An 18,045-nucleotide genomic window follows, 5' to 3' on the forward strand; every position below is an offset into this window, starting at 1 on the left:
TTTGATTAAGTTCAATAATTCAACATATTCAAGAAAATCGTGTTTTATCCATAATCAAAGATAGCCCAACAACATTATATGAATATAATGCTACTTGTATCACACAAATTAAGGGAGGCTATATCAAAGGTGATAGAATATACATATTTCAAGAAAGTCCTTTTATACATATGAGCTCCAAAAAAGCGGTGATATTGATATCAAGTAAATAAGATCAAGTAATAATTTAACATATCTATTCACTAAAACATTACCAACTACAACATTTAAGAAGTTGGTATAAAATTCTGGAATGTGCAACTCAAAGATATTTCATTATACTATTGAATTTCTGTATACTTTTGATGGAGAGATAATGATTATAAGGATTGTACTCTTTTTTCCCACGCTAAGTTTTTTTCTATTGGGTTCTCATTGGCAAGGTTTTGATGAGATAATTTTATAACATTCCAAAGTACACAAGAACATTGTACTATTTTCCTTTGCCATTGATTTTTTTTTTTTTTTGTCTATTAGGTCTTTCTTTGGCAATGTTTTAATAAGGTAGATTTTTTGTGTTTGGTCATCCAAGGAAGAGTTATAAGTGCATACATGAACTTAGTGGATGATAATTTAGATTCCACATCTTAGAATTCTAGCCAATTCATTTATTAATCCTTGGAATTTTTAAATTTATGAATGTATCTTGTTAATTCATGTATCATCCTTTTATTTCTTTATCCTTTTATGCCTATAAGAGGATGTCTTGATGATATTTTTATACAATATAGAAATTTGAAATGAATGATATTGAACTTCTAAAGAATTATCTATATTGTAATCTTTCAATTATCTTATTACTTCTCTTAATTTTATAATGTTTTAGGATGTTTTTGTTTCGGAGTTGTATTTTTTACTTTTTGTAAAAGTCTAGGCAAAGATAGAAAGAACAAAAACAAAAACGTGAGAAGAATCTTTTTATTTTTATTTTTTTGTTTTTGAAAATGGAACGAACGGTGGCCCAGTATTTGGAAGAATTTTTGTGAAAGGTTTCAGATGAATTTTCAGATAGTTCTGCCTGGCCGAACTTTTAGATGAAAATTTTAAATTTTAAGATAAAATATTAAAATTTTTTATTTTAATATTATTATTATTTTTAAATTTAAAAAAATTAAGAAAAGGTTGAATTATTTATTATATTTTATATTAAAATTTAAAAAAATTATAATGATGAAATGAAAATTTTAAATTTAAGATGAAAATTTCATGTCGATAAATTGCAAACTTCTGAACTTCTGAAGTGGATAAATTACAAACTTCTGAACTTCGGAAGGCCACGGCCCGCACTCTTATTTTACAAGCTTCAGTAGACACGATCATAACCGGGACGCCGGAGAAACCACCGGACGATGGAAGACGGGGAGATAGACGAAGGGGCGATGGTGGTGGACGATGAGGATGCGCAGTCAGCAGTCCAGCTCAAGATAGAGAGGTCGGCGCACGAAATGCTGGAAGAGAGCAAGGCCTCGGTGGAGGATACCGTGGCCAAGATTCTCTCCATCAAGAAAGAAGGGCAGCCCAAATCTCTTGTCCGAGAGCTCGTCACTCAGATGTTCCTCCACTTCATTACCCTCCGCCAGGTACCTTCCCTTTCTTCTCTCTCGCTAGGGTTTGTAATTTATGGTTTTGTGTTTTGTTGTTAATTCAAGCGATATTGTTTCTTCAATTTGATTAAGCTTACCTCTTTCCGTGAGAAAATGTAATTTCTTTGTTAGGATTGTATCTATAGCCAAACTGAAACTGATACTATTTTGCCTATGTACTATTTGATTGTTTACATTATCCTCTCAATGATTCTTTGTGTTGTTCTGGCGCAGGCAAACCGGTCCATTTTACTAGAAGAAGATCGTGTAAAAGCAGAAACAGAGCGTGCAAAGGCACCGGTGGACTTCACAACCCTTCAGCTTCACAATTTGATGTACGAGAAAAATCACTATGTCAAAGCAATAAAGGCTTGTAAAGATTTCAGGTCAAAATACCCTGATATTGAACTGGTTTCCGAGGAAGAGTTTTTCCGTGATGCACCTGAAGATATTAAAGGCAAGACATTGTCCAAGGACAGTAGGCACGATCTGATGTTGAAAAGGCTCCATTTTGAGCTGTTCCAGGTGCTTGCTCCTTATTGTATTTGGTTACTATTGCCAAGAATATGTTATGCTCTTTTCCCCAGAAACTTTGTGCAATCCGGGTACTCATTGATTTAGGAGTTATTGGTCAATTGTAATAGATTTTAATGGCATGAATATCCTTGAGCTTTTTGTATCTTTAGACAATCATGCATAGGTGTTGCTCTTGTACATGTCTTGTATGCTTGGGCTATGCCTACTTCTCTCATCAATGAAATTCCTTTACAAATAAAAAATTGATAATAATGCAAGTCCCACTTGTATATCATACTTGGCCGAAGGCTAGCTGGTGCTTAAAGTGTGGCTCTTATTGCCCGATCTACGTATTGATAGAAGAGGTGGTTGGATGGGAATAATATTGAAGTTTTGCACTTCTTTACTCGCACTCAGTTATGTAATTCTTTGCTGTCAAAATTGCATTTGATTGTTTTTTCCTTCTAAATGGCTTATGGAATAATTCTATTACAGCTTTTGTTTAGCCTTTTCAAATTTAACATTGGATATGGAAGCTTTGGGTTTTGGCATAACACAACTTTTTTTTTTTTGAGAAAAGTAAGAAGATATATTCAAAAGAATAGGCAGAAAGCCACGTTCAGTACAAAGAATGTGCTACACTACGTAGGATCGAAAGAAATAAGAAACTCATGTAAATTCTGGCCATTAAAACTAACAGCAATAGCCCAAGTACAGAGAGTTCTAAAAAAGAAGACTTTCAGCTCCTCCATTGATCTCTCTTTATCCTCGAAAGTCCGATCATTGCACTCTTGCCACACGCACCACATAATGCATATCGGGATCATCTTCCAAATTGCCTTAATCTGGTTGTTGCCCCTCAGACCTGTCCAGCTAGCAAGAACCGCCACAACTGATTCCGGCATAACCCAACCCAAGTCTAGTCTACAGAAAACCTCGTTCCATAACCCTCGAGCTACCTCACAGTGTAATAAAAGATGGTCAACAGATTCTCCCCCCTTCTTGCACATGCAACACCAATCTACGATGATCACCCTTCGTTTTCTCAAATTATCCGTTGTGAGGATCTTGCCCAAAGAAGCGGACCACACAGAGAAAGCCGCTTTGAGGGGCGCCTTGTGTTTCCAAAGCTTTTTCCAAGGAAACTGTGAGGGTTGCCCTTGTGTTAGAGCCTTGTAGAAAACACGGACTGAAAACTTACCTTTTCTCAACGGTACCCACCACAACGAATCTAGAAGCTGAACACTTGGTTTGGTTGAGTACAAGAGGCTGAAAAAGGCTTCAAAATTATCCATTTCCCAGTCTTGAGCAGCCCTGCTAAAACTGATATTCCACTGGATTTGCTCCCCCATGACCACCATGACTTCCGCCACTGATTTCTCTTTGTCGCTTGCAACCAAAAATAATGTCGGGAATAAATCCTTAAACGCACAATTGCCACACCAGGTGTCAAACCAGAATTTGATCCTGTTTCCCTCTCCTAAACGAAGCCTCGTATAGTGAGAGAAAACCTCCCATCCCTGTCTAATATGGTTCCACAATCCCACGCCATGAGCCCCTCGCACTTCCTTAGAACACCAACCACCCCATAATTCTCCATACTTATTTGCAATCACCAACTTCCAGATAGCTTCTGGTTCTCTATGGTATCTCCACAACCACTTTCCAAGTAGTGCCTGATTAAAGATTCTCAGCTTTCTAATGCCCATAACTTGTTCATGAGCTTGATGTATCTTAATACAAGTATTGCATTACTGTGTGTCTTGGGATCTGAAGCCTATTCAAGAAATGAAAAGTTGGACTAATGACTCTTCCTAGTATGTGTATGTATAAGTGAGTTCATATATCAACCCACATGCCCTTGGGCATGGCGAATTCATGTGAAGATGTGGATGTGATATTTATAGAAACGATCCTTTTTAGAGGATGCATGGTGCTTGTCATCTATCCTATAATCAAAGTCAAGTATGCCCTTCTTGATTTGCAAATTTGATTTCCTTTTGTAGCGCCTCAATGGAAAGCCCAAACCACATGACTTATACTCCAAAAGAACTAGTCAATGATACAATTGGAACCCCATTAGAACCTTATAAAGAGCAAGAACTTCTTCTTCTCAAGGAATGTGTGATCTTATACACCACCTACCCTTATTTTTATCATTTAAAGTATCACAATCTCTCTCTCTCTCTCTCCCTCCCCCCCCCCCCCCCCCAAAAAAAAAAATCCCGATGTCCTCGTCGGCCCCGTTCTTCATAGGTGGCATGGCTCAAGTTCCACATTTTTTGTTGGGATTGACTCTGATACCAATGGTAATGCCTTAATGGAAGGCTCAAATCACATGGTCTATACCCTAAAAGGACTATTTAATGATACAATTAGAGCGCTATTGAAACATTATAAAAAGCAAGAACTTCTACTTCTCAAGTAATGTGGGATCTCATACACCACCTATCCTTATCCTTATTATATGGGGTATCACACCTTCCCTGAAAAACAAGTCTAGTTTGTCACAATAAATTTGTATTCATTTAAATGCTCTTAGTTCATGTTTGATATTGTCACTTTCTTTAATTTGTCAAGTATGGTTTGGGATTGCTGATTTAGTAACATCTTATCAGCGAAAAGAGCTATGCAAACTTCACGAGAAATTGGAATTGCAAAAGAAAAAGCTTTTGGATGCAATTGCAAACCGCAAGAAATTCTTGTCAAGTCTCCCTTCGCACCTTAAGTCCCTTAAGAAAGCATCATTGCCGGTGCAGAACCAGTTAGGGGTTTTGCATACAAAGAAACTAAAGCAGCACCATTTGGCGGAGTTGCTTCCACCTCCTCTTTATGTAATTTACTCAGAATTCTTGGCACAAAAGGAAGCATTTTGTGAAAATATGGACTTGGAGATAGTAGGAAGTTTGAAGGATGCTCAAGCTTTTGCCCGCCAGCAAGCAAATAAGGACACTGGTACACTCTTTAACCACTTGTTGGATATTCATCTAATGTTTCAAGTGTAGACAACCTCTATAATTGATACATCATGGTCAAAATCACGGCTTTTTTTTTTTTTTTGGAATTTATGCAAATCTATACTCCATATATGCTTTCACATAGTTGCTTTTCTTTGACTTGGTGATGATAGAATTCTGCATTTTGCACAAACCAGGGGGATCAATTATTAAATAATTCAGATATGTTATTCACATGTATACTCCCAGTGTACCTGGCTTACACCTTCTTTACATTAATAAAATTTAATATTACTTATAAAAAAAAATAAGTCAGATATGTTAAGCCCTAGGAGGTTGGCTCCAGAACAAAAAAGGAAGGGAAATGAATACTGATGTGGTTTAATGGTTCAGGCATATCGACTAATGTAGAGAGTTCCAGATTGGAGGATGATGCACCTGATGAGGAAGATGATGGCCAAAGGAGAAGAAAGCGGCCAAAGAGGGTTCCAAGCAAGGAGAACCTTGATCAGGAGGGATTATATCAAGTTCATCCTCTTAAAACAATCCTTCATATATATGATGACGAGGTCTCTGATTTGAAGTCTGCAAAACTTATCACTCTGAAGTTTGAATACTTATTAAAGTTGAATGCCGTGTGTGTTGGGATTGAAGGGTCCCATGATGGATCTGAGAATAACATCTTATGCAACTTATTCCCTGATGATGCTGGCATTGAACTTCCTCATCAGGTATGAATGTTTTGTCAATCTTCTTGGTGATTTTCATTTCAATATTCCCATTTTCTATCCTTTTTTTTCTTGCATTTGCCCCCTTTCTTTTTTCATTTTTACATTGATAACAATTGATCTGGATCTTGGTACAGGCAGCCAAGCTTGCAGTTGGTGATGCCCTCACATTTGATGAAAAGAGAACATCACGTCCATATAAGTGGGCCCAGCATTTGGCAGGAATTGACTTTTTGCCTGAGATGTCTCCATTGCTTACTAGCCATGGAGCTCCAAGTGGTGAAACAGCTAAAAGTGATGCTGTTATATCTGGTCTTTCACTGTATCGTCAACAGAACCGTATCCAGACAGTTGTGCAAAGAATTCGTTCTCGGAAAAAGGCTCAGCTGGCTCTTGTGTGAGTCACTGTTTTGTATGTTTAGAATACTGGATCATCAAGGACAAACTAGAAATCACTAGGAGAGTGGTCAAATCTGACTTTAAAATTAATGTTTTTGTTCACTTTTTTAAGCCTTTTCTTGGCATCCTTTATTATAATATATTGTGACCAATATATTGGTCATTTAAAGATCTTCATCCTGCTCTGCATGTTCATTACTTATATTTGCTGCCATTTAAAAGTGGGAATTATATATGTTGGTGCTGGAGGTTGTTTGGATAGTGAGATGAGATGAGATGGTTTTAGATGAAAGTTGAATAAAATATTGTTAGAATATTATTTTTTAATATAATTATTGTTTTGAAATTTGAAAAAGTTGAATTGGGATTTGAAAAAGTTGAATTGTTTATTATATTTTGTATGGAAGTTTGAGAAAATTATAATGATGAGATGAGATGGGTTGAGAGTGTTTCTCAATCCAAACGGCCTCATGTCTTGTTTGCCAGCATCTCAAGATAGGTGTTATGTTGAAATTTCAAATTCTTATTGGCTTACAGGGCACAGCTTGATTTACTTATGAAGCTTAGGTGGCCTGCTGTAACTTGTGAAAGTGTTCCGTGGGCTTTGCATAACCCTGTTTGCAATTTGCATGGTTGGTCAACTGTAGGACACCAATCTATTCAGGCTTTATCTTTGCCCGTTGTAGAAACAGAGCAAGTTCGGGAATCTATAGATGCTGATATGAATGGCCGATCCGGTACCTCAAAAGAAGAGCTAGAGAGTGCAAGGGAAGATGGGGAGCTTCCATCTTTGGTTCCCTCTGCATCTGTCACAGGTGATGTTAAACTTAATCGTTTAAAAGGATCTAATCATGAGCATTCCAGGCAGCTGACTTTAATTTCAAAGAGCCTAGTACCTCCAATATCCAAGACAAAATCCCAAAGTTTTAAGAAACCTGATGACGATTTGGATCTGATGCTGGATACTGATAGCGATCAGGATGGGCCTGCATATATTGAGCTTGAGTCAGAAAATACTGCTACTCAATATTATGAGATGGGTGAAAAGTCATGGGTGAATTATGGGGCCAAGGAATTTTGTCTTGTTTTAACCAGGAACATGGATACTGACCAGAGAATTTGGAAGTTAGAAGCCAAGGTAACTAAATTCTCTCTAAGTTCTTGAATTTTGTCCATTCATTGATTGTTGGATGCTTCACATTTCATTCAATTATGGCAGATCATGTTTGGCATGGAATATCCTCTAAGGCCTCCACATTTTGCATTGAGTCTTTACAATAAATCCTCTGGGGGAAATCATTCAGAAAGTGATGGTTCAGAGTGGTATAATGAACTCTGTGCCATTGAAGCCGAGGTAATCAATAACCATGGGAATAGCTAGTTTCAGTACTTTGAATATGCTGTGGCCTACAGTATTAATTCTTTAAAACGTGAAAGCATGGTGGAAGGGATTATAATCCTTTTTTTTTAATAAGTATTATAATCTTATTCCAACTTATTAGCTGCTCTCGATGGCATAGATCACAAGATAAATTTTGCATTTTAACTTTTAAGTTTTAAGTGCATGCTTTAGAGTAGCTTTCTCTGGAAGAACTTCTATCCCATCCTTCATCATGGATTTGCTGCTTTTTTCTCTCTAAATTCCAGAAGTTAGTTGCTACTGACTTCCTGACATTTTCTCAAGCAAAACACAGCTTAAATGAGTCTATCTGCCAATTTATTTCCTTCATAATAGTTTGCGGATCATTAATATCATTTTTTGCTTCTCCTTGGTTATTACGTGTGCTTACATACTGAAATCTTCTTACAAGTTATCCTTTACCATTTGCATCTTGTAGGTCAATCTACATATATTAAAAATGCTACCCGTGGGTCAGGAAAACTATATTTTATCTCACCAAGTGTGTTATCTTGCAATGTTGTTTGACTATTTCGTGGATGAGTCATCCCGATCCTCAGAAAAAAGGAGGGGTATTTCCGTGGTTGATGTCGGCCTGTCTAAGCCTGTCAGTGGTAGGCTTCTTGCCAGATCGTTTAGAGGAAGGGATCGTAGGAAGATGATATCATGGAAGGACACGGAATGCAATTCCGGCTATCCTTACTAGAACTTTTGATATGGGATCCAGAGTCGATGAAGTTGGTTCATCTGTTGCTGCTGCCAGTAAACCAAGTGCTGAAAGACATAATAGAAGGATGAATGGTAGATTCTGTTGCTTTGATAATTGAAAATATTTGATTTACCTATAAGCATGAAGCACTGATGTTGATTTGATTAATTTGCCTGGATGCATGAAGCTTCTCATTATAGACATGGGCGTTTGATTTGTGAAATCGTGGAGCCACAGTCCGGAGGGGTTTCTTCTTAGCCATAAGTCATGTACTGCATTGTCGCGATTTTGGGTTACAATGTTGTGGAGTCTCGAATGTGTTTTGTAGTCATTGAGATTTTGATGTTTGTCGATTTGTTGTCTCTTACTAAATTGTGAAGCAGCCCAGATGGCTAATACAAAGAGGTAATAGCTAGATTGAATCTTGTAATTTTGCTGTATTTTTAGTTACTTAAAACCTTTTTATTTTCCCTAGCAACAGAAACAATTATGAATTTTCAATGTTATTGTATTTCTTAATAAAAATTCCAACCAAGGACATAAAAACTCTTTTAGATAAATGAATCTTTAAAAAGTGAATCTAGAGCTCAAAGGCTTTGCTGCAACTCCGATGAGATGATCTGAAATTGGCATGAGATACCCATAAGTTCCCGATGAAACCTCCTCGAATCGGTTTAGTGCTAGGAAAATTGTTTTAATTGTATGAGGTGCTCAGCCAGTCAGCAAATTTGAAGAAGAAAGATACCAGGAAGTAGGTGGCGGCATGGGGAAGCAGCAGAGCGGGCGGAAGTAGCTCATCTCCTGCCATCGGACGATGCCGTGCTGGCATGCATGTGGCTAATTTCCATCTGCCCTAGGCAATCCCAAAACCCTTACAAGCACACAATACAGCGTCCCAGAAACCCATACAGCTTTCTAACCTCACTGCCTCCCTTACTTCCTCAATTGACTTGGTACCAAGAATAGTTTAGAAAATACTCAATTACTATTTATTACTTTATTATTATTTTTTACTTATTTTTTACTACTATTCAACATTCTATTATTATTTTTTCATTACTCTTTAACTACTGTTTACAAATTTTCTCAATATTTCTCACTATCCAAACGTACCAGAATCTGTCATCATTTTCTTCTTCTTCTTCTCATTTGTTGTTGTGGTTTGAAAAATAAAAGTAATACCTAGATACAGTTATAAATTGTGCAAGTATCGTACACTCATTTTGAAAAAAATGAGACATACTATTAAAAAATTACTTTTTCATGTGAATCTCATATTTATTCATATTTTTCAAAAGGCTTTATAATTAACAAAACAATTTTTTTTTTTTGGAATATCTTTGATAATTGAAAACATATTGATTCTCTACATCACTTATTTTGATCAATTCTAAGGATTGCCCAAATTGCAGCTGATGTTTCAAATTAAGGAGAATTGTAATAACTTTGTATGCTCACATTCATATTGCTAAAGGAATGATAATTTAATTCCAAAGTAATCATGAACAATGCACAAAAAATCAGTGTGTCCGTGAGCATCCACTGGAAAAGACAGAGAGTCCCTGCACAAATAATTTTTTATAGACAAAAAGCATTGCTTTCTACACGCTTCAAAAGATTTTAAGCCATAATTTCGCATGCTTCTCATCCTAAAGCAAAACAAATGAGATTAAAGTTCCTTATAATTTTATAATTCAGAGGGATATAGACATGATTATGCTGATTTCATTGTATTTAATATTTGGATTCACATTGTCTGTGGACATCATATAGTATTGAGAAATCTAAGGACTGTAACTACCTCTCAATTTTGAAAATTTTTTTTATTAAAAAGTTATATGGTTTTGCATTTAAGCAATATGGTGAAGAAAAATAACGATACACTTACAACTATTTACAACTCATTTCAAACCAATCAGCAATTAATATGATTGAACCACCTCATTAAAAATAATTTGATTTTTACATAATTAATCTCATTTTAAATCAAGTTGTACAATAGTTGTAAGCTTGTTATTTTCTATTATGAAAAATCAACAATTTCTTAGGGGTGGACATAAACTAATAAAACCGGTTGGACTGACCAAAATTAACTGTTGTATGTCCGAACCAGCCGAAACCGATGGAAAACTAATCGGTTAGCACGAGGCCGAAACCGACATCGATTGGTTTGGATCCCTGTTTGAAGCCTGTGCAAGTCGATGAACTGATAGATAATATATATATATATATATATATTGTTTTATATTATTCTTATATAAAACGCTGCCGTTCAACTTAAGTAGGTCAAACGAGGCAATTTGGTTTAATAAACCAAACGACGTCGCTTTGGTTAAGGCTAAAGCCCTGACCCCTTCTCTCTTTTTCAACCTCACTGATCTCTCTCTCTGCTCTCTGCTCTCTTTTCACAAACCAGCAATCCAATGATGGACCAGAACTGCAGATTGGCGGTCCCACAAGCCGCTCCTTGCCTCCTACCATCCTCGTCACCGATACAGTCCCATGAAGAACCAATGTTTATAGGAGTAACTGCTTGCACAACGCTTATTCACCCCTTCGGTTTCTTTAATAGTAAGTTTGAATATTAAAGTTTAAAATTTTTTGCTAGCAAGCTGTACCCATCAATCGATGCTGGACTGAACGATTCTCTACCCTTCCTTCGGTTGGTAGGGTCAGTTTGGACTACTTAAAATGGGCAGTCGGACAGTGTCGATTTCGGGAGAGAACCCAAAGTTTTAAATTTTCTACCGTACCGAAAAGCATCTAGATCAAATACTGACCGTACTGGCTGAATTTTAGTGTAATAGCTGAAATTAGTGAATTTTCGTAATTTTGATTTTTTTCATAATTTTTACTCTAATTTTTATATTTAAAAATTATTTTTTTTAATTTTTTTAAATCTCCATTTCTCAAGAATTAAAAATCAAATTCCTACTTCTCTTTTCATGATAAAAATGAGTGATTATTTTTTTAAATAATTAGATTGAGAATTTATAAGTATTATTAAGTTTTATAAATATGTGTTTTAATTTTTTAAAATTTGTATTGATATTATTTTGAAATATAATTTAAACATATATAATTAATTTATTATATATAGACTAACCTGAAATGATACCTAAAATAGTATTGATACTAAAATATTTCATTCCAGCATTTTAATCGAAATGGTAATCGAAACGGTTTTCAAAACTTTTCCGAAACCGCATCTATTGGTCGGTTTTTCATCAGTACAATTTTCCAACCAAACGTTTGTAGCTTCATTGATTAGAAATTATTTATACCAATTATTTATGATCAAACGTAATTTTTAAGATTTAAAGTAAGACAAAGATAGATACTTAAAATATTTATCAAGCATTTTTTGAAAAGGCGGTGCGTTATAAGGAGGAGTTTTCCTAAATAAAATGGCTTAAATCTAGGTAACATATATTAATATAGTATCTCTCTTTGGACTGAAGTGCAAAGAAAAATACTTGAAGACCTTGATCATTTTAAGAGAGAGAGAGAGATCGAGAAAGGATTAATATTTGTAAAATATGTAAAACAGAAACAGAGAAAAGGAAGAGAAGGAAATAGAGAATAGGAAAAGAATGAATTGAATTACTTGAATGAATACTGCTTTACATCACATCTATTTATATACACGTATTGGCATTGTAAGCTATCTGATTTTACTATATCAGATACAAGAAAAACAAGAAATGTAACTAACTTATTACATCAACTAACTTAACTGTCATATAACAGTTTCTTTATTTGATTTTAGCATTTTTGCTTCACATGATTTTAATTCTAATGCTTCAATTTGTTCTTGGATATTCCAACACCCCCCCTCAAGAGGGGAATGGATATTAATCATTCCCATCTTGCGGACTAAATGATGAAAATTAAGAGAACCAAGTGGTTTAGTTAATATGTCTGCCAGCTGATGTTTAGAAGGAATATGGATGATCTTGATCAGTCCTTCTTGTAATTTTTCTCGGACCAGATGGCAATCTAGCTGGATGTGTTTTGTCCTCTCATGTTGAACAGGATTTGATGCAATTTCAGAAGCTGGTTTGCTGTCAGTGTAAAGCAAAACAGCTTGTGGATGGGGAATATGTAAGTCAGCCAGTAGATACATTAACCATTGAATTTCACATGTAGTAGAGGCTAGAGCTCTGTATTCAGACTCAGCTGAGGATCGACTAACAGTTGGTTGTTTCTTTGACTTCCATGAGATGAGAGAATCTCCAATAAACACTGTGAAACCAGTGACACTTCTTCTAGTATCAATACATCCACCCCAGTCACTGTCTGAATAAGCTTTTAAATGAAGATGAGAATCTGCAGATAAGAAAATGCCTTGTCCTGGTGTTGCTTTAATGTACCTGAGAACCCTTTCAGCAGCTTGAAGGTGCTTGGTACTCGGTTTAGCCATGAATTGGCTTAATGCTTGTACTGAATAAGATAGGTCAGGTCTGGTTATAGTGAGGTATAGTAGACGGCCAACAAGTCTTCTATATAATGCAGGATCTGGCAGAGGAGGAGATGAGTCATTGACACTCAATTTTAGGGTAGATTCCATAGGAAAGGCTATAGGTTTACATCCTGAAAATCCACTGTCTTGCAAGATGTCTAAAGCATACTTGCGTTGGCACAAAGAGATGCCTTTAGCTGATCTAGCCATTTCAATCCCCAAAAAGTACTTGAGTTCCCCCAAATCTTTTATTGTAAAAGAATCATGTAGAAACTGTTTAACAGTAACTATATCATCAAGATTATTAGATGCAATGATGACATCATCAACATAAATCAAGAGTGCCACAAAACTGGTTGAATTGTGTCTGATGAACAAAGAAGAATCAGATTTTGCTTGAGTGAAGCCAAACTGTAGCAAGGATGAAGACAACTTAGAAAACCATTGTCTTGAGGCCTGTTTGAGACCATAGAGACTCTTTTTGAGTTTGCAAACTCTAGGATCAGTTGGTGAGGAGTACCCTGGTGGTAACTGCATGTAGACCTCTTCATTCAAGTCTCCATGAAGAAAAGCATTGTTTACATCAAGTTGATGTAAATGCCAATGCTTAATTGCAGCAATTGATAACAAAGTGCGTACTGTTGTCATTTTAGCCACAGGGGAGAATGTATCAAAAAAATCAAGGCCTTCTTGTTGAGTGTACCCCTTTGCCACTAATCTAGCCTTGTATCTTTCAATTGTGCCATCAGCTTTGTATTTAACACGATAAACCCACTTACATCCTATTGCAGTCTTATTTGGAGGTAGAATTGTAAGTTCCCAAGTTCTATTTAATTCAAGAGCTTTAATTTCTTCTGACATGGCAGTTTGCCATTGAGGATGTGAGCTAGCTTGTTTGAAAGTTTTAGGTTCAAAGGTAGAAGATATAGTAGAAATGAAAGCTCTATGTTTAGGGGACAATTTTGTAGTGGAAAGAAAATGTGCAATAGAGTATGGCTTACCAGGAGAAGGAAGATAGCAATGGAAAGATTCCTGAGATGCTGAAGCAGGCTTGACCATATTACCACAATAGAAATTCTGCAAGTATGGGGGAGGATTCCTTATTCTTTCAGATCTTCTGGGATTTATATGTTCATGATTTATTTGAGGAATAGAAGGTATTGAAATCTGAGAGCTGGAAGGTGAATGTGAAGGTGAGACAGGAGGTGAATTGGAAGATGCTAGAATAGGAGAAGGTGAGACAGAAGGTACTGTAATTGCAGAAGGTATTGCAATGTCAGAAGGTGAAATAGTAGGTATTATATGTTCAGAATTTGAAATAGGAGGGACTGTATTGTTAGAATTTGAAATGAAAGGTGCTGCAATATCAGGAGATGAGATTGAAGGCACTGCAATATCAGGAGATGAAATGGGAGGTACTGTGAAATCATATGGTGAAGGAAAATCAGGAAATATAAAAGGTGTATGATTGGTGTTTGGTATAGAAGGAAAGATAGTTTCATGAAATACAACATTCCTGGAAATGAAGATTTTAAGAGTAAGGAGGTCAAGTACCTTATATCCTTTGATATTAGGTGGATATCCAAGGAATAGACATTTTGAGGCTCTAGGTTGAAATTTTCCTCGACTGTTTTGAATTGTGCTAGCAAAACATAAACAACCAAAGACTTTGAGGTAGTTGTATGCAGGTGGTTTTTGAAAAAGAAGAGCATAAGGTGTATTATTTCCTAATACAGATGATGGAGTTCGATTAATGAGGTGTGTGGTAGTTAACACACATTCACTCCAATATGATAAAGGTAATTTTGACTGGAAAAGGAGAGCTCTAGCTACATTTAACAGATGCTGGTGTTTTCTTTCAACTCTACCATTTTGCTCAGGAGTTTCTACACAAGATAGTTGATGGATCATGCCATATTTTTGATAAAGATTAGGCATGTTGAATTCTTGGCCATTATCTGTTCTAAGTGTCTGAATTTGAGTATTAAATTGGGTTTGAACATAAGTAATGAAATTGATGAGTAAGGATCTGGTTTCTGATTTTGTTTTCATAAGATAAAGCCAAGTGAAACGTGTATGATCATCCACAATTGTAAGGAAAAACTTGTAACCAGAATGTGAAAGAATTGAGAAGGGACCCCAGATGTCACAATGCACTAATTGAAAAGCTTTATTTGCATTGCTTTGTGATACAGGAAAAGACAATTTCTTTTGTCGAGCTAGGGGACAAATCTCACAGACATGATTGTGAGATGATTTTATACAAGGATTAAGAGAGCTAATGATTTTCAATCTGGTAGGAGAAGGATGTCCCAACCGAGAATGCCATATGTTAGGACTGATGGAAGAGGTGTTGGCCAAAAAAGAATTGGTTGAGTCATGTAATGTCTGCTGTGTGTTATGAGGAAAAATAAGGTGGTATAGGCCAGCTCTAACTTCAGCAAGCCCAATCATCTTCCATTTGTTGATATCCTGCAAGACACATTTAGATTGAAAAAGAAACAAGGCAATAGAGTTTTCTTTAGTCAATCTTGAAGCAGAGATAAGATTGATATGAAAAGAAGGGATGTAAAGAGCATTATGTAGCACTAAATCAGAAGAAAGTTTGACAGTTCCTGTAAAAATAATAGGAACAAGTTGACCATTTGGTAAATGGACTGAAGATGGTTTGGTGGGTATTTTTATTGAAGTAAAGAAGTGGGGAGAACAGATCATATGATCTGTTGCTCCACTGTCTAGTATCCATGGAGAATTCAAAGAATTAACAGTTGAACAAGCAGTGAAATGATTACCTGATGTGGAGGCAGTATTGACTGCAGAATTAGAATTGATAGGTGAAGTAGACAAGCTATTGGCAAGAGTGATCAGATTTTGTATTTGCTCTTGAGAAAAAGGCAAGTTTGGGATATTTGAATTTTGCTCCAGAGAAGATGCAATGTTTACATTGGGCAATCGTGTTGAATTGAATCTTTTTCCTCGAGGGCCTTTCCATCCTGGTGGATAACCTATGATCTGAAAGCACTTGTCTGCAAGATGTCCAGAAAAACCACAATGGGAACAAGTGATTTCAGATTTTCCTTTGAGTTTGCTGAACTTGGAAATATTGGGATAAGCTTGTCTTGGTGGTTGTGTAGCAGCCATAGCATGAGAATCAAGAGGAAGACCTACTGCATTTGTCAAAGATCTTTGGCTTTCTTCTTGGAGCAGCAAAGAAAAGACCTTCCCCATTGATGGTAAAGTAGAAAGAAGCAGTTGACTTCGAATGGCTGAATAAGAATCATGTAAACCAACCAAGAACTTCATCACATAGTCTGCTTGTTGGCGATCAGCAAGATTCTTTAAGATGGCACAAGTACAAGTGTTCATAATTCCACAAGTACATTTAGGGAGAGGGCGATAGCTAATGTATTCATCCCATAAAGTTTTGAAATCACTAAAATACTCAGTGATTGAGTTTGAGCCTTGAGAAATAGAGCTTAAAGATTTCTCTAATGTAAAAACTCGTGGGCCATCACTTCGAAGATATCTAACTTTTAGTTCATCCCAAATGTCAGATGCAGTGTTAAAATAGAGAAGACTTCCTCGAAGTTCCTTTGCAATTGAGTTCATCAACCAAGACAAAACAAGATTGTTTGCTCGCAGCCAAGCAACATGAAGTTTTGTGTTATCAGGACTAGGTTGAGGCAAACTTCCATCAATAAAAGCAAGTTTGTTCTTTACAGAAAGAGCAATCGAGATTGATCTACTCCAAGCAACATAATTTGCACCATTGAAAAAATCAGAAACAAGAAGAGCTCCAGGATTATCACTGGGATGGAGATAGTAAGGGCTGGATGAATCATCAGATGGATTCATTGAAGATGAAGATGAAAAAGAAACTGCCATATTAGCAGAGGATTCCATAGCAACAAAGAAAGCAGCAAGAAAGCAGCAAGAAAGCTGAAAGATAGATCAAGAGAGCAGCGGAAATTTTATACTCGATGATACCATGTAAAATATGTAAAACAGAAACAGAGAAAAGGAAGAGAAGGAAACAGAGAATAGGAAAAGAATGAATTGAATTACTTGAATGAATACTGCTTTACATCACATCTATTTATATACACGTATTGGCATTGTAAGCTATCTGATTTTACTATATCAGATACAAGAAAAACAAGAAATGTAACTAACTTATTACATCAACTAACTTAACTGTCATATAACAGTTTCTTTATTTGATTTTAGCATTTTTGCTTCACATGATTTTAATTCTAATGCTTCAATTTGTTCTTGGATATTCCAACAATATTAGTGAAACTCATGTTCATATTTTTCTTAGTGAATGAGAGATTCTAAATTTAAGTCTCAATAAACTCAACCGCATTCACTTCTGCATGGAAACTCCACGTAGATAAAATGTCTCAATCTTTAATCTATTTGCCATTTTTGTTTGAACCAGAAGAACATGATCACAAAATTCATGTGGCTAAATCATATAACACGCAAGCAAGAAGCCTCCCATGCAATTATGTTCCACATATCTCCATTTTGTCCACACACGTGGTAATAGAGACTTTATTAATTATCCTTTTATTACATTCTCATCATCTCATGATGTGACATTAGATGATTATAAATTATTTATTATATTTTATTTATAAACTTATCATCTCATGTCACATAATAGGATGATGAGATGATGATGAGAAAATAGATGATGAATATATTTTTTCTATTCTTTATAGTTTATCCTCTTTGTCTGTCTTTTAATGTGGATTTTGACAATCAAGATTCAAGTAGAAAATGACATACAATAGTTAGCGTTCTTGTACCTTACCCTTAGAAAGGATTCCATGATTCGATGTGAGACCTTAGATTTAATTTACAATAAATATAATTTTACAATCTGATATATTATATCAAGTGTACAAGTCTATGTGTTGACATCTAATGTAACCTCTCTTTTTTAGTTTGATAATTTCTTTTTCTGTATAAGACACTATACATGACATGTTATTCCTGAAATGTTCGCTATTCTTATAAATATGATAAGTCATAAAATATCCCACTATTTCTTATATAGAGTAGCATGCCTATTGCATTTTATAAATCTATCTATAATGTACATAATTTTTGAAGTATGAGATTTGATACTTTTGAACAACACCATTCCTTTTTACCTTAAATGCCTGTAAATTTGATAATTTAAATTTAACATAATTTGAAAGGTCGTGTTAATAATATTATACAATTTGAAATTTAAGAGATGTG

At 35.6% G+C, this 18,045-nt stretch overlaps 1 protein-coding gene across 2 annotated transcripts; it reads left to right on the forward strand.

Annotated features, from left to right (window-relative positions):
• Positions 1 to 1,273: 1,273 nt before the first annotated feature.
• On the forward strand, positions 1,274 to 8,890 carry LOC122296352 (THO complex subunit 5A). 2 transcript variants are annotated; one of them, XR_006238467.1, is made up of 9 exons: positions 1,274 to 1,619; positions 1,857 to 2,147; positions 4,757 to 5,093; positions 5,489 to 5,826; positions 5,961 to 6,220; positions 6,760 to 7,360; positions 7,442 to 7,576; positions 8,061 to 8,422; positions 8,518 to 8,890. XR_006238467.1 is itself a non-coding variant. In XM_043105961.1 (8 exons), the coding sequence occupies exons 1-8, from the start codon at positions 1,389 to 1,391 to the stop codon at positions 8,325 to 8,327; spliced, it is 2,460 nt and encodes an 819-aa protein (XP_042961895.1). In that variant the 5' UTR covers positions 1,274 to 1,388; the 3' UTR covers positions 8,328 to 8,890. The 2 variants fall into 2 exon arrangements, 1 of the variants encoding a protein (XP_042961895.1); XM_043105961.1 differs by having other exon boundaries at positions 8,061 to 8,890.
• The last annotated feature ends 9,155 nt before the right edge of the window (positions 8,891 to 18,045 follow it).

This window comes from Carya illinoinensis, chromosome 15 (genome assembly GCF_018687715.1).
Source record: "Carya illinoinensis cultivar Pawnee chromosome 15, C.illinoinensisPawnee_v1, whole genome shotgun sequence".
NCBI lineage: Eukaryota > Viridiplantae > Streptophyta > Magnoliopsida > Fagales > Juglandaceae > Carya > Carya illinoinensis.

What these genes read in the sequence shown, in the direction of transcription:
- LOC122296352 (XM_043105961.1), top strand. Translation starts at nt 1,389, where the DNA reads ATGGAAGACGGGGAGATAGACGAAGGGGCGATGGTGGTGGACGATGAG. An exon ending in GCAAGCAAATAAGGACACTG is followed by an intron (nt 5,094 to 5,488) that starts GTACACTCTTTA and finishes TTAATGGTTCAG; the next exon opens with GCATATCGACTAATGTAGAG. An exon ending in TCTGTGCCATTGAAGCCGAG is followed by an intron (nt 7,577 to 8,060) that starts GTAATCAATAAC and finishes TGCATCTTGTAG; the next exon opens with GTCAATCTACATATATTAAA.